The sequence below is a fragment of the Marmota marmota genome, unplaced genomic scaffold (assembly GCF_001458135.2).
Source record: "Marmota marmota marmota unplaced genomic scaffold, marMar, whole genome shotgun sequence".
Classification (NCBI taxonomy): domain Eukaryota; kingdom Metazoa; phylum Chordata; class Mammalia; order Rodentia; family Sciuridae; genus Marmota; species Marmota marmota.
The window spans coordinates 35,817,097-35,837,474 of NW_026000240.1; the positions used below are offsets into that span (position 1 = coordinate 35,817,097).

Below are 20,378 nucleotides of genomic sequence, written 5' to 3' on the forward strand. Positions count from 1 at the left end.
CGCTGAGCGGGTTCCTCCCAATCAGCCCCGCCCCTGCCGCAGGAACGCTGCAGTTTCTCCCGCGCGCTCTGCGCCGTGACGTCAGCAATGCGCGCGGCGCAGTGACGGAATCGGCTGGTTTATATTGGCGCGGCCCTGACGGCGGAGGCCTCTGCGGCACGGTTCTCGGCAACACGCGGTAGTGTTCCGCGCCGGCCATGGCGGACTACCTGATTAGCGGGGGCACGTCCTATGTGCCAGACGACGGACTCACAGCACAGCAGCTCTTCAACTGCGGGGACGGCCTCACCTACAAGTGCGGGCCTTGGGGTTTCACCTGGGCCAGTAGAGGGGAGGCACTCTGGTCTTAGAGGCCGGATAAGGGCTTCAATGGAGCCCTCTTCGGTGCGGGCTTGGGGGACAGGATCCGGAAATTAACCACCTGTCACCGGGATTCATTTTGACAGATTCAAAGCGGGGTTGGGTTAGGGGGAGCCATCTCGACAGTACTTAGGATTTCAGGCTTGGGAAGACTCCATTCTCTGAACACGTGGAATTGTGAGGATTCCAGGAGCACTGGGTGACAGCTCAGTGGCAGAAAAGGTCCCCAGTTTACCGTCCCCATGCTGTGCTCTGTTTTGCCTGTGACACCTCAGTTCAGTTAGTGCCTCTCTTTGCTCTTATTCCTTGTGGGTTGATGTGTGTAGTTGATGTCTCATGGTACCATAACTCAGAGCCCTACTCCCAATTCACTCCCCTCCTCTGCAGCGATTTTCTCATTCTCCCTGGGTACATCGACTTCACTGCAGACCAGGTGGTGAGTATGACCAGGAATTGGGTTCTGAACATAAAAGTGCTGCTGTTGCCTGGTCTCTGGGCTACCTTACTAGATTGGGTTTTGGGGTGGATTCTATGGAATTGTCAGCATGCAAGTCAGATCCCATTTTGCAGGTTATCTGATACCACCCTGTAGTATAAGAGGTACTTGGCCACACTAGTGGTCCTTTGTCTCCTCAGGATCTGACCTCTGCCCTGACCAAGAAGATCACTCTGAAGACCCCACTGGTTTCCTCACCCATGGACACAGTTACAGAGGCTGGGATGGCCATTGCAATGGCGGTGAGCCTCATGGGGTTATGGAAGAAGGCAGGGACACCATCTCCCTAAGAAACATGCAATGGTGTCTCTCTGTTTATCCTGAAGCTTACTGGCGGCATTGGTTTCATCCACCACAACTGTACACCTGAATTCCAGGCTAATGAAGTTCGGAAAGTGAAGGTCAGAAGGGCAGGGACTGTGGTGAAGAACTCCTGGGAATTGCACTGAGGTGCAATGGGGTGGGAGTAGGAGGTTTGTTCTACTAAATTAGGATCCTTTCTTCCTATTGTGGGGTTCAATTACTGAGGAGAAGGGCTTGATAATCCAGTTTCTTAAGCCATCAGAAGAGCACCAGGTGCACAGTGTCTCCAGCCCACCCATGTTTCTTGTTAGAGGGATTGATTTGACTTGATCCTATAGCACTACCAAAAGGGTAGTTTAGGCATAGACTCTGTGCCTAAACCAACAGTTTGATAAAAAGTGATCAGATACAATGCCTTTTCTTACCATTCCCTCCAGAAATATGAGCAGGGATTCATCACAGACCCTGTGGTCCTCAGCCCCAAGGATCGCGTCCGGGATGTTTTTGAGGCCAAGGCTCGGCATGGCTTTTGCGGTATACCCATTACGGATACAGGGCGGATGGGGAGTCGCTTGGTGGGCATCATCTCCTCAAGGGACATTGATTTTCTCAAGGAGGAGGAGCATGACCTGTTTTTGGAAGAAGTAAGTGTCACCAGCAGAGCACAGCTAAACTCTGGCAGCCTACACTAAAGAAAGCTGGCCTGTTGCCCATATAACATTTCTCTTCTGTTTAGGAAACTGAATACCTAGCCACATTTCTGACTGCTTCATGAGGTTCTTGCATTTCATCTTCCCCTCTACCAGGGTCTCAAACTTCCAAAATTCCTGTTAGCATTCATGCTTTGCTCTTTGACACCCCCAAGTTGAGTGCAGTGCTCAAGGACCATCAATCAGCCTTTTTCTTCTGGTCCTCTTCATTACTCCTGTGCAATTTTCTACAGTGTAAGAGGCTGCTCTCTATACAGTGTAGTCCTTCCTACTCAGTATTAGTATACTATGCTGGTGTAGGAACTACCAAGTTCCCTTAAGGAAGTATAGTTTGGGATTAGGTATGTGAATGGTGTTCTTTGGAGCCTCCTTTTATAGTTAGGGCAGGGTCTGAGAGGTCTGGCCTCTCCTCATCACTTCTTCCCTTCAGATCATGACTAAGCGAGAAGACTTGGTGGTAGCTCCTGCAGGTATCACATTGAAGGAAGCAAATGAAATTCTACAGCGCAGCAAGAAGGGTGAGTCCCAGAGGTGGGAAGGGGCATAGACAGAATTGATGCTCAGGTACCTGATTTATGTCTTACCCTGACTTCAGGAAAGTTACCCATTGTGAATGAAGATGATGAGCTGGTAGCCATCATTGCCCGGACAGACTTGAAGAAGAACCGGGATTACCCACTAGCCTCCAAAGATGCCAAGAAGCAGCTACTGTGTGGGGCAGCCATTGGTACTCATGAGGATGACAAGTATAGACTGGACTTGCTAGCCCAAGCTGGTGTGGACGTAGTGGTTTTGGTAAGCTAATACATAAACAGGATGGGACAGGACTAACGCCACATCACAATCTTTACGTGGGACTTCCTTCTTGTCTCAGGACTCTTCCCAGGGAAATTCCATCTTCCAGATCAATATGATCAAGTATATCAAAGAGAAATATACCAATCTCCAAGTCATTGGAGGCAATGGTAAGCCAAGACCGGGCACTGACAAATGTGGAGTGGGATAGAGAGCTGGGCTGTCATCTGGACCCTCATATGAGCCTTTGCCTCTCCTTTACTGTAGTTGTCACTGCAGCTCAGGCCAAGAACCTCATTGATGCAGGTGTGGATGCCCTGCGGGTGGGCATGGGAAGTGGCTCTATCTGCATCACCCAGGAAGGTAAGGATATTCTTTGGCACGGCCCAGAGACCTTGGCAATGGGTCTCACATGCCCTGGGATGGGGCACTCTTAATGGGAACTACAATGAGTCCTCTAATAGAGGCAACTCTGAGGCCAAATAGGCCTCTTGGATGGGTGACATGGCTGGAAGCAAGACGAATTCTTGTCATCCCTTACCTGCCACTTCCCTGCCTAGCCTGGCCTCCTTGCTCCTGCTCTGCACCCTCTCTAAACTCTGGTCTGTTTGTTTTATTTAGCGGCTCCCAAGATCCCTCCAGACATAAAGTCCCACAGCCCCAAATGCCCTTCTACTGTCACGGGCTGCTATAGTAAGTCCGGCCCGGCCCACTGGCCGGCCCAGCTGCCCACTGCCCGGCTGCTTGGTTGATTGTAGCTGTAGCTCCCGGAGTTTGTGGTGCTAATGGGTGGGCAGGGCAAACAGATGTACAGACCATGGTTTGGGGGCTGCTTGAGATCACAGCTCCTTTTTCTTCCTGGGTGCTTACACAGCAGGACCTGCTTCCCTAGGCGGGCTATGCTTTGTCCACATCTTCTGTAGTAGTTCAAGGATCAGCCCTGTAGCCTGCTCTCACATTACCTGATCTTGCCCCAGGTGCCCAGTATTCAGAGAGGAAAGTCTGGGGTTGACATGGTGCCTCTGGGTACTAACTGCACGGTGACTCCTGCCCCATGTGCTACCAGCTGGGCGGGGCTTTCCGGGCTGCTAAGACTGCATGTGCCTGAGGCTGCCCTGAACCCTGCACCCACGCACGCACACATGCAGGGATGAGACCAGCACAACTAATTGAACTGTTAAAAGGCAGATGGGACAGCAGCCATCCCAGACATCTCGTCAGTCCAGTTGCCATCCTGGTACAGATGTAGCTAAGCTCCTGGGTGCTAAGTGTGGCCTCTTGCTTGTTCCCACTAACCCCCACCCACCCATCTGTTCCTCAACAGTGTTGGCCTGTGGGCGGCCCCAAGCAACAGCTGTGTACAAGGTTTCTGAATATGCACGCCGCTTTGGTGTTCCTGTCATTGCTGATGGAGGAATCCAGAATGTGGGCCATATTGCCAAAGCCTTGGCCCTTGGGGCCTCCACAGGTGAGGCTCAGTGCCCCTAGAGCTTGGTGGGACCCCTTCTCACCAGATTCTGCCCTGAGCACTCCACATATGTCCACAGTCATGATGGGTTCCCTCCTGGCTGCTACCACTGAGGCCCCTGGTGAGTACTTCTTCTCAGATGGGATCCGGCTAAAGAAATATCGTGGTATGGGCTCTCTTGATGCCATGGACAAGCATCTCAGCAGCCAGAACCGATATTTCAGGTGAGACAGTCAGACCAATCACCCTATCCCAACTCTGACAAATCTCATCCCTGCTGTGACCTCACCCATTTCTCTACCTCTTCCTATAGTGAAGCCGACAAAATCAAAGTGGCCCAAGGGGTATCAGGGGCTGTGCAGGACAAAGGGTCCATCCATAAATTTGTCCCTTACTTGATTGCCGGCATCCAGCACTCCTGCCAGGATATTGGTGCCAAGAGTTTGACTCAAGTCCGGTGAGCTTGGGTACTTGAGACATGGGCAGGAGGACTGTTTAGTGAGTCAGCTACTACCTACATCTGATCCCTGTCCCTCTTTAGAGCCATGATGTACTCTGGGGAACTTAAGTTTGAGAAGAGAACATCCTCAGCTCAAGTGGAAGGTGGCGTCCACAGTCTCCATTCGTAAGTAACCCCTATCCTTAGCTGAGAGCATCTTCCATGCCTCATACCTCTTTTCTCCTGCCCTAAACTCACAGGTGGTCTCTGCCTACAGGTATGAGAAGCGGCTTTTCTGAAAAGGGATCCAGCGTGCCTCTTCAGTTTTTCAATAAAAGTTTGAAAAAGAGTGATGCCTGATCTTTGGGGTCACCAGGCACATGGGGGATCTGCAGATACAAATAGCAACCTCATTTTGTTCCATGGTCCTTCTAAGAGGGTAGTTCCAGTTTAAAAACTTCTTCCTGGGGGCTAAGGTTGTAACTCAGTGGTAGAGCACTTGCCTTGCACATGTGAGGCACTGGGTTCCTAAAAACAAATATATTGTGTATATCTGACTTAAAAAAATACATATATTCCATAGGGGGATGTTCTCAAATCAGTTCTGGCTTCTTAGGGTTTATTTCACACTGAGAATCTTAACTCTGCTCTTGAGGGAGTTGGGGGTGTCACATTATAGTCTGGAACGGGTGTATACAAAGCCTCCTGCTAGCCTAAAGCTTGGCTGCATGGGACTAGTTCAAGACTTGGATGTGTACTCCCTAATATGAATCTTTAAAAGGATCCTGGAGAAACTCATAAATGTCCATAAGATCTGAAACAAAACATCTGCCTCCTGGCCTCTGAAGTGAAGGAATAGTCTAGATAAAATAGTGACCCTTTGCTTTCTCCTCACCTCCACCAGTGGCCCACTGACCCAGCAACCCCTGGCCAGCAACACACCTGATACAAAATGGGAGAATTATATAAATTATATTCCTGTCAAGCATGAAAAGTGTTTAGTGCCAATGGAGAGGACAGTGAAAACAATGGGAACATCTGCACTTTATAAAGTGTCCCTCCTGAACAGCTGATCACTTCCTGTTCATTCTGCATCTTGGCTCATATATGTGAGTGAAGTCTCTCCAGGTGGGGGGATGAGAACAGCTCCTGTCATTCGGCCTTCATGACACAGGAAGTTGAAGGTGGCACAGGCACTGGGCTGCAAAGATAAGTCGTTAGTTTCCTTGGGGTTAGGCCTGAGCTCCCACAGCATTTAGAAGACTTACTGTGTCTTGCACTTCCAGAGCGATGCCCCGCTGCCTAATGGCTTGCAGCACCTTAGAATGTAGCCGCTCAGTCCTGTTTCCAGTGCCCACCACAACAATCTCTAGGGAAGTGAGAGATGGCTATTTTACAATCAGGTCTGTTGAGAGGATCGGGTATCCTTTCCAGGCTTAGAGCACCTCAGTCTTCCCCTACCCTTCATACCTATCCTGGGCTCCAGCAACCAGAAGAGGGAGAAGCTTTCTTCTGTGATGTTCTGGTGGGATCCCACCTGTATGGGTGGGGGCCAATTCAATACGACAATCAAATCTACCTAAATTACCTTCTAGCCGCCGCCCTCCAAACTCTGACTACCGGATAACAAGGAAAAGCCAAATTTGCCAGGGACACAAGCAGGGAGAAGGACTGTAATTTGGCCTGTTTGCCCACTGCGGGGAAGGGCTCACATTCCACTGTACCACCGAGTGCGGGAGCAGCGCACAAGGACCGAGCACTCGATTTCCGTTGATAGTGAAGCCTCGGCTGTTGTAGCTATCAATGTACATGACATGCGGGAACTCGCGTTGCAGCAGAGAAATGTGAGTCCGCTGATACAGTTCATCATCAGCTAGCGACAGTCGGTGCCCACGCTGTGGAAACCTGCGGAAGGGGCAAGGTCGGGCGCATATCCGGGGCTGTGCGGATCTTGGAGCTGGGAGGCAGAAGGTCGGGGCCGGGGTGGGGGGCCGGACTTACCACTGCAGCGCAACATGTAGGAAGCGCGGCGCGGGTCGCGCTCTGTAGAGGTAACGGAGCGAGAAAGCGGTGGCCATGGCTGCTCTGAGCGTAGCGAGTCCTCCGCAGGAATAGTGAGAAGGTAGCGGAGCCTGACCTAGTGTAGCTACAGCGCCCCATACGTCCGGGAGGGGACTGCGCAATTAGGCCGGCCCAGCAGGCAATTTTAACTCTCAAGAGCTCGCGTTCCAGGCGCCGCTCGGGTGACAGCACCTGCCGCCAGCCCCTCCCCATTTCTCCGCCCATCGTCCCTAGGGAGTGGACACCTGGTCCCGTCGCCGTCCTCCGGGCATTGCCTGGGTCGCAGTCTCGGCCTGGCCCCGAGGCTCTCAGGCATTCTGCGGGGCTCCCGGGACCAGGGGCGGAGCGACCAAGCACCTGGTCCTCTGCTGCACACCTGGCCAGGGTGTGGTGCCAGCCTCCAAGCACCTAATCCCAGGCTTTTCGGTGTCGGGCTTCGTGGGCGGGACGGGTGGCTAAGGTTTCCCTAGCTAGTTTCGGAATCACGGCCCTCACCAACCGTCATTCGCGCGACCGTTGGCTGCACTGCCGCGCACTGCAGAAGGCGTGGCCGCGCGTGGATTGGCTTCTCGGGAGCGCGAGGGGGCGTGGCCAGGTGGTTTCGCCTTAAAATGGCTTCAAGCCTGAGGACAGCCAGAGCCAGCGGAAGGGCACGCCATGGCACGACTAATGTAGCTGTTCAGGTGGGACTAACTGGGCCGAACCGGACCAGACGTGAACTACACAGCACCCGGAACATCATCCCGTCCTCCTTCACTCTGCTTGCGCGTTCCGGGTTTCCCTGCCCCCTGTTCTCAGCCAAGTAAAGGGCCTACTGGCGCAAGACTCACGAACGCCCGCGCGGGGTTCGGACATCTCCGCGCGTTGGCTCTGTGGTGGCCTCAGCGAGACATTGTCGCGTTTGCTACCCTCGGGGTCGGGTGGGCAGGAGGCTCAGCGCAGTCTGGCCTGGGGTTGGATTTGCCAGGGCTAGTCCCAATGGCCTTCCAGTTGTCCTGTGACTACTGTGTGGGCCCATTCGGCCCCTGGCTGTCTGGACGCTGGCAGCGTCAGCGGACAAAGGCCCCCGAGCGCGGGGGTGTCCCCGAAGTGGGCGCGCGCGTTGACTTCCTCTCCGGCCCCCACGGGCGCGCTTTCCTCTTGGCAGATTCCGAAGCTCGCCCCACCACCGTCACCGCACCAGTGGCTCCAGCTGCGTGGGACCCACAGGGCTAATCCTGCCCTGCGGATCTAATCCGGATCGGGACCTGGTCCCAGGGGAGGCGCCCACCTTCCCTCCTATTGTTCTGGGGCCCAGGTGAGCGCCTCATTCTCACTAGACTCGATTACACCACCTACTTCTGCCTAGTCCACACCCTGGGACTGGGGATGGGTGTGGGTTTTGAGCTGATCCCAGTGCGAGTGACCTGGGGGCAGGAGCCCCCCTCCAACGGCTGGACAGCGGGCAACGGAATCCCAAAAGCAGCTGTTGTCTCCAGAGCATTCCAGCTGCGCTTGGATTTCGTTCCCTGCTCTTCTGCCTGAGCAGCGCCCTAGCCCAGATGGAGTGGCCCCTGATCCCCAGGCACACTGACTGTACTGGGCCACCCTGGTCTCCGTCCCTCTCTCAGGTGCGCCCTCAGGCTGCAGATGGCAAGCGTAGACATCGAATGCTTGGGCTGGTGGCCTTCACTGGAACTCCATGAGAGCTTTGGTGAGGGAGGACCTGGGTCCATCGGGTAGGGCTGCAATGGCGGTGAGTCCCACAGGCCGCCCCAGCCTACGGCTTGCTAAAGATAGCCCTTCACTTCCTGGGGAAAAACCACCCCAACCGTCTTCTTGGACTGAGAGTAGCTGAGGTCCCCAGCTTGCCGGTGGGCCCCTGCTAGCAGCTGTCTCCAGGTCTTTCACCTGTGGCATGGAAAGTGCTTTGGAATGACACGATCACTCCCGTTGAGTGGGCACCCAAGAAGCCATCGGGAATGTCGTGTCCGCCCAGTGCTCTTTCGGAGCCTTCCAACAGGGCCTCATAGCCCCAGCCCAGAAAGGGACCTTGCTAACCTTTCCCTCTCCTTAGAATTCCCTCTTTGTCCAACCTCTGGGCACCTCCCCTCTTCCAGAGATCATGAGTTAGGTTCAATCGCTATTAGAAGGGCAGCACAGGCTTAAGTTACATTAAAATGAAAACATTTGGAACCCTTTTGGTATACAGAAAAAGAGCTTTCCTGCTGGTATAAAAGCAGGATACTCCTATGACCTGTTTAGTTGAGTCTTCTCATGGTCACATTGTTTATTTGTGTATTGTTTTTAATGCTTACTGTAAGTATTAAAGGGTCGCTAGTGAAGTACACCAGGTTAAAGGAACTGGTAATTCTGGAAACCATGAAGGTTCTTTTTTTTTTTTTTTTTTTTTTTTTTTTTTGGTGGAGAGGATATTGGGGACTGAATTCAGGGGCACTTGTCCACTGAACCACATCCCCAGCCCTATTTCATATTTTATTTAGAGACAAGGTCTCACTGAGTTGCTTAGGGCCTCGCCATTGCCGAGGCTGGCTTTGAACTCCTGATTCTCCTGTCTCAGCCTCCCGAGCCGCTGGGATTACAGGCGTGTGAATCCGAGCATGGTCCATGATGGTTCTAATTCCTCAGGTGTCAAGAGAAGGAAACGGGCAATTCTATCAGATTGGGCATTTATTGGGAGTAAAGACTACTTGAATCTCAAGAGAAGGCTTGCCAATAACCTGAAACCATAGAACACAGTTCTTTTAAAAATAAGGTTTTTAAAAGTAGGTCGTGAAAGTGTTTTACGTTACAGCCGCATTCCAATGACAACTCGTTTGGTACTTCTGACATTTTCATAACGTTTAAAATGGGGGAAATGAAACATTATTTAAAATGAACAGGAACACACATTTGAGACTGATGACAAGATTTCTTGTCTGCGCCCCCTCCCCTCACAAGAATTCTTTTACTGATTGCTAATGCAGAGCAGCAATAAAGAACCCTAGGCACTCTCGGGGCCCAGAAGTGCAGGAGGGCCACACGGAGGGAACACTGGGTAGGTAGGTCGAATGCGGCTGACTCGGCTCACTTGAGAGCGCACCTGTCCACTTAACCAGACTTCCACCAGATCCTCCCGGAGCGGTTCGGGGCTCACCCGGAAGTTCCACCTCCGAATATTTTACTTCCGGTCGCCATGGCGACTGGGCGACTTGGGGTCGGGGAGACGCTGGGGGCCCTTAACGCTGCCTTAGGACCTGGGGGTCCGGTGTGGTTTAAGGAGACCCGTGCCCGGCACCTGCGTGTCCGAGACTTCCTGGCACCGCGACAAGCTCTACGGGCGCGCTTCGGGGACGAGCAGGTGTGCGGGAGCCCGGCGGAGATGTAAGGTCGAGGGTTTCAGGGAAGTTGCGGCCTGCTCACACGCCTGTCTGCTCGTAGGTGCCGGAGCATGTGTTCCATGCGGTCGCTAGCCTGCAGGGTCCCGGTGTGGCCCCGGTGCTGCGCTGCGCGCCGACACCAGCGGGTTTGGCGCTCCAGTTGCAGCGACCTGCAGTCTTTCAGCGTGTCCTCGGCTCAGTTGCCTCCTATGCCACGCCCACCAGACCTGCCTCGCCGGGACCGCGAGTAGTCCTACACTGCCCGGCTTTGCGCTGCAGCCCTGACGCACTCCGCCTGAGCCAGCTGCGTGCAGTACTTGTGGCGGATCACCTGGCGCGAACTCTGCGTACTCAAGGGTAAGTGCAGACTTGAGGTTAGAATGAAGAAAGGCGGTATCTTTGGGGATAGCCTCGGAGAGTGGGAAGCGATCTGGGACTCGGTGCCCAGGCTGAGGTGACCACCCTCGCTTTGCAGGATGTGTGTGCACCTAGTGCCCGCTGTGCGGGACCCGCACATGCCAACTTTCCTGCAGAAACTGAGGGTGGACTGGCCCACTGCCTCGGCAAGAGCGTCTACTGAAACCCTGAAGAGCCGTGTGCTAGCAGAGCTAACCTCTCTGCATGATGGGGAGACACTGCCCCCTGGCGTCTTGGGAAGACTATGCCTGAAGGATCTGGTGGAAGAACAGGGCCACAGGGCTGGCTATGACCCCAGTGTGGACAACTGTCTTGGTAGGACCTGGAGCCTAGCAGAATCAGAAAGGAGGAAGTATCTCTGTCAGTCTCAGTACCTGTTTTATTGTTCTGTTTGCAGTGACCGAGGACCTGCTCTCTGTGCTGGCTGAGCTGCAGGAAGCTGTGCAGCATTGGCCAGAAGACAACCACCAAAGTCTGGTTAGTAACTTCCAGTTCCATAAGCCTCTGGCAAACCAAATATCCTGCATTTTTGCAGTAACTGTCGTTTTTCTTTATAAGACGGTGGCTCCAGATGCTGGTGTAGACAGCTGCATAGTTGTACATGTGGTGAGCTGTGAGGAGGAGTTCCAGCAACAAAAGTTGGACCTACTTTGGTGGAAGTTGGATGACCAGGCTCCACTCAGACAGGTAGGTTAGTGATAATAGACTCCCCCAAACTGAAAGAGGCTCATTAGCTGGTAGATCAAGAAACTGAGACTTGAGCTTGAGGGAGACTAAATGAACAGGCATATGTAACAGTTGCAGAAGCCCTGGAGAAGGTAAAATCTGAAGGCATATCCTAGGAATATTGAATAAAAAGATAAATTGCACCATGTCTTGAGGAACTGGGCTTGAAAGGGAGGCACTATGCTTGGTGAATACAGGTTGGAGGGAGGATGGAGTAGAGGCACCAGATTTGGGTTCCTTAATGGACTAATGGCTGGAATGCAGTGCCAATTGGGCTGAACCCCTGATGTCTTCTACAGAAGCACCTGGTCTGTGGCCCAGTAAAAGTAGCTGGTGCACCTGGAACTTTGATGACTGCCCCTGAATACTATGAGTAAGTGAAGCTGGAAGGAAGGCCAACCCAAGGCAGGGAGATTGAGATTGGGAGGTAGAAAATTTTATTAGGATTGTGCCTGTTGGCTCTCTTCTTTCAACATGCAGGTCCCGACATACCCAGGTGTGCAAGGCCTCAGCTCTGAAGCACGGTGGTAGTCTGGCACAAGGTGCACCTGAGAAACCCTAGCTGTGCCCTAGAGTAAGGCCAGGTCATTTGTACCCGTTCCATTTGCAGAGACTGATATACTAACTTATATTCCCCCAGACCCAGCCTGGATAGAGATCTTTGGGGTTCTGTCTGTGGCTACCATCAAGTTTGAGATGCTAAGCACAGCCCCACAGAGTCAGGTGAGTCTGGACACCTCATAGGACTAAGGCTTGATGTCTACTCTCTCTGAAATTGTGTCTTCATTCTCTAGCTCCATCTGGCCCTGACTGACAGTAACATCTCCACAAAGGGCACAAAGAGTGGCACCTTTGTCATGTATAATTGTGCCCGTCTTGCCACACTCTTTGAGGGTTACAAACGCTGTATGGAACAAGGTCTGTACCCTACTTTCCCACCTGTGAGCAGTCTGGACTTCTCGCTGCTACAAGATGAGGTGAGTGCCCTTCTTGAGTATCTGACACAAGCAGTACCCTTGGACTTTGCCTCCCAGCACCCTTGTACCCCACAGGGCGAGTGGTTGCTGCTCTTCAACAGTGTCCTTCCCTTCTCGGATCTGTTGAGTCAGACTGCAGTCCTGACCTGTGTATCCCCGGGGCTCCGTGTCACTGCTCACACAGAGATGGTGAGGCGCAGAAGACCAGACCAGACATGTCACACTCTATTCTTTATTCTAAGATGGGGCACAAAAAGACATGGGCCAGTAACTATCTCTGTCTCTAGGTATGCAAATTCCTGATACAGCTCAGCATGGATTTCAGCTCATACTATAACCGGATACATGTCCTAGGGGTGAGTACACAGCAAAAGGGAATATGTGGGAAGGGCAGAGGAGTTCAGAGTGAAGGCAAGGGAAGCAAAAAATGAGACCAGCAGGTCCCTTCTCCTCCAGGAGCCTCGGCCACACCTCTTTGGTCAGATGTTTGCCCGCTTGCAGCTTCTGAAAGCCGTGCGTGAGATACTCCATACTGGCCTGGCTATGCTGGGCATCCCTCCATTGAACCACATCTAAAGCCACAGAGGGCCAAGTATTTGGGAATGTTTGGCATTTTTCTTCCAGTTGATAATTTTACAAACTCCACAGACTTCGGGAGCTTAAAGCCAAAATAAATTGCTTCTGTTACAAGGTTATGTCTACTATGGGGAGTGGGGCATATTCTTGGTCCACCTAGGCAGTACTCTACTCACCTCCAGCTCCTGCTGTGGAGTCAGGAACCCACAGCCTCCACCTTCTCCCCTCCTCAAGGCACACTGGACATGAGCACAGACAGTTGACTCCTGCTCCACTATCTGTGAGGAGACCCCTTGCCCAGCACACCAGCCACTGTGGGACGCCTCAGTCATACCAGTTGTAAACCTCAAGCCCCTGGCCCCCAAGAGCACAGCGATGGCCAAATTCGGGGCTCACAGGCCAGCAATCCATATCAGCCACATCTGGCACATGGTATACAGTGCTGTTCATGAAAATGGGCTCACCATGCCCCAGACGCCAGAAAGTTAGCCGTTGGTCAATGGAGGCTGAGACCATGAGGCTTGTGCTTAGGATCTTGAGGCCTGTCACATGGGCGGCATGTGCACAGGGGACAGAGTATTCTTCAAGCACACGCAGCTGGGGCACCAGCTCAGCCTCCCCCACAGCATCTTCCAGCTCTGGTATCTCCACAGCAAGCTTGAAGAGATGCAAGGAGCCATCCTCACTGCCACTGGCCACAAGATGGTGGCCCTCACATGTTGGTAAGGTGTGCAGACTGTTGACACCACAGCTATGAGCCTGGAGGGTCAGGCAGGGAGTACCCAGCTCTGAAATAAAAGGTTGGATTTTAGGGCCCTGCCTGCCCTGTATGTAAGGGCAAAGTGAGAAGTGGGAAGGGACAGTCATGGCTACACATTAACTACTCACGGTAAGGAAGCCCAGGGTGCCCTGCAGGTTCCAGGACCATGGAACCACGGTCCAACACCGTGGTGAGATCCCAGAAGGCGAGGCTGCCATCAGTAGCTGCACTGCAAAGAAGCAGCCTCCTAGGAGCCAGGAAAGGGCAGCCAGGTCAGTGAGGAATGGAGAGAGAAGCAGGAACTCCCCACCTAACCCATGTAGGACTGTCATTCAGCCCCTTACCGCCGCTGGTTGGGTGCCTCATGGGTAAATGAGTAGACTTTGAGGACACACCGCTTATGGTGGAAAGTTTCAGCAAGGAGCTGTAGAATTCGCCCAGAGTCCTGCAAAAGAAAGAGCCTGGGGGCCAGGAGGTGGCCCAGCTCAGAAGCTATGTCAGACAACCTTATACCCTATCACCCCACCTACTGGGCCCCATGCTCTCACCTCACTGCCCCATCACTACAGGCTGCAGCCACAATGGGGCCAAGTCCAGCCCGGTCAAGTTCACAAACAGCAAGGGACATGTACCTACAGTAGAGAAAATATAGCTGTCAGATGGAGTCTGAAAGCCTGGGGACACCACCCAGGACTTGCCCTTCATATTTCCACCCTATTCCCCTGCCTGAAAGTGCACATTACCGAGTCTCAGGATCCACCTTGACCATCCGATGCCGATTGCGCTGCCGGTCCCAGTACTCATCCAGCCGGTGAGATGAAAGGTGCATAACGTGGCAGGCAAGGCGGCTTGGGGTGCTGGGGTCAGGAGTGACCATGATGCTGAAGCAGTGCATCTCAGCTCGACCCCCTGCTGACACTACATGAGCTGTCAGACCTGGTCGAGGATCCTGAGGACCACCTGGGGTGCCAGTGCCCCACACCGCAACAGCACGCACCGAGGAGATATGGTTACATATAGCTGTGAGTGCATGGGCTGAACCTGTGGCTGTGGGGAGTGCCAGGACACAGACGGTAGTGTCTTCACTGCACGTAATCACAATATCTGTCAGACCAGGGCCCTCACTACCAGGCTCTAGGTAATCAGGCTGCTCAAGGCTGGGTACCTCAAATTCAGGCCCCAGGGTGATGGTGCCCACGCGCTTTACACAAGTGATCTCACGACCATGTAGACCTTCCCGAAGAATTACATGTGGCCGGGTGCAGCCACCTAAAGCCCGGTATAGCATGACGTCTCCATCCTTAAGGTAGGCAAAGGCCATGGCTGCTTCAGTATCTGAGAAGGCCCAGGAGCGGTGCCCTCCACCACAGTTGATGATGTGCAGCTTCTCATGTGACCGGGGGCTCCACACCACAAATTCATTTGCATGGAAGCCCAGGATGACCATGCTCCCATCAGGCACCATGCGAAGCCCAGCCACCCAGTTCATGCCTCGACAGGACTTCTGGCGCAGAACTGGCTGAAGCTGGCCACCTTGCACAAAGAGCTGGTAGTAGGTGCCATCACGCCCTGTGGTGTACACATAGCCACCATGGCAGGTGACTGAGGTCACACCCTGCTTCCCATGCAGAGAATGGAGGGTAGATACAGGGCCCCACCCGGCCACAGCATTCCCACTGCCACTACCTGCTATAGGTCCCTCAGCAATAGCCTTGCTTCTAACCCCAGAGTCCTTAAGCAGACCTGGTCTGGATGGGAATAGCAGCACAGAGCCGCGACGGTCACCACATACCAAAAAGTCACCTGGAGGCAGGAAGGCACTGCATGTGTGCCATCTCTGCTTGCTTGGGGGCAGGAGATACTGGCAACGCTCCTTGACAAAGATGGCCTTGCCAGAGGGTGCAGCAGAGATTTCCAAGCAAGCCACAACCCCACCAGGGCCTGATGCCAGCAATAGGAGCTCCTCATAGCCACGCAGGGCCCAGCTCAGGCTATGAACCTTCCCATGGAACAGGGCTTGGTCTACAGCAGCAGCTGGAGTGTTGATGGGGACAACCTTGACACAACCCTCACCATTGGCCATGGCACACAGTCCGAAGCCCTCAGGACCAGGAGCTGCCTCCAGCAGACAGTAAGACTGGAAGTGCTTGTCTTCTAGCAGCTGCTCCCAACACTTGACCTCAAGGTCATAGAGATAAAGGGCTCCTGTATCAGTCACTGCCAGTAGTCGCCAAGATCCAGCCAGTGTCACGGCTTTGAGGGTACCTGGCCGGCTAGGAGACTTGAAACAGAGAGCTGAGACCCCCAAGCCTGGGTAGCCACGCCCTACCAGGTGCCATAGCCGAATGCCTGAGTCATCACCCCCAGTGATCACCCATGCCTGCCTTTCATGAGCAGCGATGGCCCGGATCCCACGGCCCTGGTGGCCCCTAAAGGCTTGGAGGATTTCACCTTCATGGCTCCACACCAAGCAGACACAGTCCTCTCCTGCACTGATAAGGTAATTCTCTAGGAGCTTGACTTGCCACACACGGGCACTGTGCCCAAAGCAGTGTCCAATATTCTGCACCCGTCCCCCAGGTACCCGCAGGTCGCCCACCTTCCAGATACGGACACTTCGGTCTTCTGAAGCTGTGGCCAGCAAGCCCTTGCTTTCCAGGTATGACATGCTGAAGATGACACCCACATGGCCACTGACTCGTCGGTCAGGTGCCACCGGCTTGTTGTCTACTAAGGCAGCTGCTGGATACCAGACTAGAAGCTGATTGGAGACAGCACCTGCCACAATGGTCAACTCCTTCCAGGTGTCTCCAATCAAGCATGCTGAGGAGAGGGTACACCTGTCTGTGCAGGGTACATCCTGTAGCATGCATCCTATCACAGGGTCATATAGCACCACTGAGTTGTGGCCCAGGGCCAAGGCGACATTGCCCTCAAGCCAGCGTACATCCCAGATCCAGTCGGACATATTCCATAGGCCAGAGCGCCAGAGCTCCCGGAAGCGGCTCTGGCCCCAGCTAATTTTCACAATTCGGAGTCCCTTGCTCCCAAACACAGCTACCATGGCCTCCGAATCATCTCCATTGGGCTCTGGCCGCACTCGGAAACCATGGATAAGGTAGTGGCCAAGCAGGTTCTGCACTCGCTTCATCATCCGCAGATGCCCGCCCAAGTCCAAGCTGTACACCAGGACATCAGGTCCCTCACCTAGACAGAGGCAAAGAGCCATATCAGAATCACTCTCCTAACTCTGATGACCCATGGAGAGGAGATGGGGGCAAGGAGACTTCAGCATGTAGCCTATGAATGAATCAGGTCACAAAATCCTCTAGCTTGAACCTTCAAACATCCTTGGTTTCATCTTTAGCTCTCTCCCATTGCAACTTTCTGCTCTCCTCATTAATCACCATGAAATCCTCAAACTCACAGTCCCCCTCCCTCTCACATTCAGATGGGAACTCCCTCCCTCAGTTTTAGTTCCTGAATCCTCAGCTTCCTCTATTTCTACATTCATTCTTCCTGATTCCCCTTCCATCAGGAGCACGGCTATGCCCAGTAAGGCAAACTTTCCTGTGTTGGGGCCATAGCAACCTATTCCCTGGACTGCAGAATATATGAGCATATTCAGTATCAATGAAGGGAAGTAGCAGAGGCAGCCCACACATTTCATATGTGTGTATGTATGTATGTGTGTGGTATTGGGGATTGAACCCAGAGCCTTGCACATGTTAGGCAAACATTTTACTAAGCTACACCCCGACCCTGTTTTTAGGGTCTTGCTAAGTTACCCAGGATGACCTCAAACTTGCAATACTCCTGCCTCAGCCTCCCAAGTTGCTGGGATTAGAGGTGCACGCTTCCATACCAGGCAGTAGCCCACACTTTGGTGGCAGAAGTGTGGGCTTGAGTTCTTGCCCTACCACTGCTCAGCTGTGAAAGGCCCCTCTGTGTATGGAGACTTAGGCTTAGAGAGCTCTGGCATAGCAGCAACACAAAGAGCCCTTAGAAGGCATAGCTGTATTGTCATCAAGAGCCTACACAGGGTTTGGCACATACTAGGAACAAAACAAAAAGCAAAAATCTCTTCTGGCTTCTGTTGCAATGTGTTCAATTTGTTTCTCTCTTCCTTCCCTTCCTTTTTTTTTTTTTGGTATTGGGGATTGAATGCAGGGGTGTTCTTTCTTTCTTCTTATAAGAGCAACACCCTGTCTTAAAATTTTCAAAAAAAAAGGGCTAGGGATTTTCCTCAGTGGTACAGCAGTTGTCTAGTATGTGGGAGGCATTAATCCCTAGTACTGCATAAATAAATAAATAAATAAATAAGGAACTAGGGGTGTAATTCAGTGGTAGAGCATGTGCTTAGACATGCAAAAGGCCCTGGGTTCAACCCCTGCATTTTATATATTTGAGATATACACATGGGTGTGTGTGTGTGTGTGTGTGTGTGTGTGTAATCCAGTGATTCTCAGCAAGATTCCCCCAGGAGACATTCAGCAATGTCTAGAGACATTTTTTGTTATAACTAGGGGTTGTGCTGTAGACAACTAGGACCAGACATGCTACAAATTATCTGATCTCAAATGTCAATAGTGGCAATACTGAGAAACCTTGTTCAATCTTAAAAGACTAGATGAAAGTCATGGGAGGCCAACATGAAGCTACAACATTTAGGGTGAGGATTCAAAGATAAAGAACTGTCAGCTACAGGAAGGAAGAAATTGGCAGAGAATACAACAGGCCCTAAAGTGTGCAAGAGCTTTGGGTAACGTGGCAGGAAATGAAGGCTCAAGAAAAGGCTAGAGAGGATGCAACTGAGGGGGTCATGAACATGATGATCATAAAAGCAGAGAAATAGACAGGTATCACATGAAATAAAAGTCATCTAGATTGGCTTGGAAAGTATGGTTCAGTCTTGGGCACCCAAGTGGCTGGTGTTCTCCTGCAGAGCTGGACCACCCAGCTGGAGGACTGCTGGAAGTGGCAGGAATATTTCTATTTGTAAGCACTTGTGTATTTAGACCTAGAATTCTTTCATGAGAGAACAAGGCTAACTTTAGATTATAGATGTACATGGATGGAATTTAAGCTGTAGATAAGGACTGGGATGTGTTCTATAATACAGCATGTACTTAGCATATGGGTCTGGGTTCAATCCCCAATAACACTGAAAAAGGAAGGAAGGAAGGTGTGGGATGTTGAAGAGTATTCTGGCAACCTAGCAACCCTCTGCCTGTCATCCCACCTACTTGGGAGGCTGAACTGGGATGATCACTTAAGCCCAGGACTTTCAGCCCTGCCTAGTCAACATAGCAAGACCCCTTCTTTTTTTAAAATTTATTTTTAGTTGTAGATGGACACAATACCTTTATTATTTTTTTTGATACTTTTATATATATATATATATATATATATATATATATATATATATATATATNTGATCTCCCCTCTATTTTCATCGGATATATATATATATATATATATATATATATATATATATATATTTAGTTGTAGTTGAACACAATACATTTATTTTATTTATTTTTATGTGGTGCTGAGGATTGAATCCAGTGCCTCTACCACTAAGCTACAACCCCAGCCCACAAGACCCCATCTTAAAAGAAAAAAAAAAAAAGGCCAGACGCAGTGGCAGATGCCTGTAATACCAGTGACACAGATGAAGCAGGAGGATCGCCAAGATCAGCAACTTGGTGAGACCCTAATCAACTTAGCAAGACCCTGTCTCAAAGAGTTGGGGATGTGACACAGTGGTAAAGCACCCCTGGGTTTAATCCCCAGTATCAAAAGGGAAAAAAAATTGTAATCTTATGAAAGTATCTTGGGGTCAACCTCCTAAGTATAGTGGTATCCTGCTTGTCATGTCGTGACTAAGAGGCACCCAGGCAACTGCCCTTTAAACAAGACACAGTGGCACATGTCTATAGTCCCAGCTACTCTGGCAACTGAGGCAAGAATATCACAAGTTTGAGACTAGTCTGGAAAACTTAGCAAGATCCTGTATCAAAATAAAAAATAAAAATGGCTGGATGTAGCTCATAGAGCATCCTTAGGTTCAATCCCCAGACTTCAAAATAAACAGATAACCCATATGAATAGGTGAATTCACTTGAAGTGCTTCCTAACCTTTATTTCCCAAGTCCTTCTCCTGCTTAAAACCCTTAATGTTGCCTGATGAGAATGGAGCCAGAAGCCAAGATCTGGGAAATGTAGAATCCTGTTGACTCAATAATCTGGAGTCAGTCATGCCAGTAACTACCCCTGACTTTTTTCTTTTCTTTCATTTTTCCTCCCTGGGGATAGAATCCAAAGCCTTGCGCATAGCAGGCAAGCATTCTATCAGTGAGCTACATCCAAGACCTACTATCCCTGACCTTTAAAATGAAAAAACCAATAAATTATGTTTTCCCTTTAAAACTTTTGGGCTGGGGATGTGGCTCAGTGGTAGAGCCCTTGCCTAGCATGCACGAGCCATGTGGGGAATTTCCAGTAACTAAAAGCCAAAAAACCTATACTATCCCACCCCGCCACATGCACATTCATACACTTGACCCTTTTAGGTGGTAGCACACTGAGGCCTGATGGCCAGTGCCCAGCCTAGGAACCCTTACAAAGCTCAGAGCACCATCTTCAATCCCTAGCGGTTTCATGTCAAGCCTAAGACTGAGACCTCGGGTCCCAAGCCTTTGCTGATATGTACCAAGGCATATGCTTCGCCACCAGTCTTCAGGTACCCCAACCATCTTAGTGGGGAACTCATCTCTGGTCTCTCTGGGCACTGCTCCATTAAGAGGTCTCACGCGCAATCTTTCGCGACCCCACCCTCTTCAGAAGACCTACATCAACCCCTTTACCTTCTGGAGAAGAGCCTCACCAGCCCACGAGAGGCCACACCCCCAGCCCAAAAGTTTTAAAG

General features: G+C 51.6%; 4 protein-coding genes across 10 annotated transcripts in view; 2 read left to right on the forward strand and 2 right to left on the reverse strand.

Moving 5' to 3' along the window:
- The first annotated feature begins 104 nt into the window (after positions 1–104).
- Impdh2 (inosine monophosphate dehydrogenase 2) lies at positions 105–4,920 on the forward strand. 2 transcript variants are annotated; one of them, XM_015487231.2, is made up of 15 exons: positions 105–295; positions 748–796; positions 997–1,098; positions 1,183–1,257; positions 1,597–1,803; positions 2,300–2,387; positions 2,465–2,664; positions 2,744–2,834; positions 2,932–3,027; positions 3,286–3,357; positions 3,989–4,132; positions 4,212–4,356; positions 4,446–4,589; positions 4,674–4,757; positions 4,849–4,920. In XM_015487231.2, the coding sequence occupies exons 1-15, from the start codon at positions 198–200 to the stop codon at positions 4,868–4,870; spliced, it is 1,617 nt and encodes a 538-aa protein (XP_015342717.1). In that variant the 5' UTR covers positions 105–197; the 3' UTR covers positions 4,871–4,920. The 2 variants fall into 2 exon arrangements, with proteins under 2 accessions (XP_015342717.1, XP_015342718.1); XM_015487232.2 differs by lacking the exon at positions 3,286–3,357 and having other exon boundaries at positions 107–295.
- A 604-nt stretch (positions 4,921–5,524) lies between these two features.
- Positions 5,525–7,156, reverse strand: Ndufaf3 (NADH:ubiquinone oxidoreductase complex assembly factor 3). Its single transcript, XM_015487233.2, has 5 exons — positions 6,573–7,156; positions 6,284–6,476; positions 6,042–6,108; positions 5,840–5,940; positions 5,525–5,772 (listed from the first exon to the last, which is right to left on the reverse strand). Exons 1-5 carry the CDS (start codon positions 6,647–6,649, stop codon positions 5,656–5,658), a joined length of 555 nt encoding a protein of 184 aa, XP_015342719.1. The 5' UTR covers positions 6,650–7,156; the 3' UTR covers positions 5,525–5,655.
- A 138-nt stretch (positions 7,157–7,294) lies between these two features.
- Positions 7,295–13,059, forward strand: Dalrd3 (DALR anticodon binding domain containing 3). 6 transcript variants are annotated; one of them, XM_048793899.1, is made up of 12 exons: positions 7,295–7,929; positions 10,053–10,348; positions 10,467–10,723; positions 10,806–10,885; positions 10,967–11,095; positions 11,434–11,507; positions 11,615–11,676; positions 11,775–11,857; positions 11,929–12,111; positions 12,187–12,300; positions 12,399–12,467; positions 12,568–12,801. In XM_048793899.1, the coding sequence occupies exons 3-12, from the start codon at positions 10,468–10,470 to the stop codon at positions 12,685–12,687; spliced, it is 1,170 nt and encodes a 389-aa protein (XP_048649856.1). In that variant the 5' UTR covers positions 7,295–7,929; positions 10,053–10,348; position 10,467; the 3' UTR covers positions 12,688–12,801. The 6 variants fall into 6 exon arrangements, with proteins under 6 accessions (XP_048649856.1, XP_015342721.1, XP_048649855.1 ...); XM_015487235.2 differs by lacking the exon at positions 7,295–7,929 and adding an exon at positions 9,095–9,972; XM_048793898.1 differs by lacking the exon at positions 7,295–7,929 and adding an exon at positions 9,731–9,972 and having other exon boundaries at positions 12,244–12,300; positions 12,552–12,801.
- Wdr6 (WD repeat domain 6) overlaps positions 12,330–20,378 on the reverse strand; it is an 8,784-nt gene continuing 735 nt past the window's right edge. Inside the window, exons 2-6 of the mRNA XM_015487234.2 lie at positions 14,191–16,654; positions 13,996–14,079; positions 13,792–13,908; positions 13,576–13,694; positions 12,330–13,475 (exon numbers count right to left, since the gene is read on the reverse strand). Of these exons, the coding sequence (XP_015342720.1) occupies positions 13,012–13,475; positions 13,576–13,694; positions 13,792–13,908; positions 13,996–14,079; positions 14,191–16,654 (3,248 nt within the window). The 3' untranslated portion in view covers positions 12,330–13,011. The remainder of the gene's footprint in view (positions 13,476–13,575; positions 13,695–13,791; positions 13,909–13,995; positions 14,080–14,190; positions 16,655–20,378) is intronic.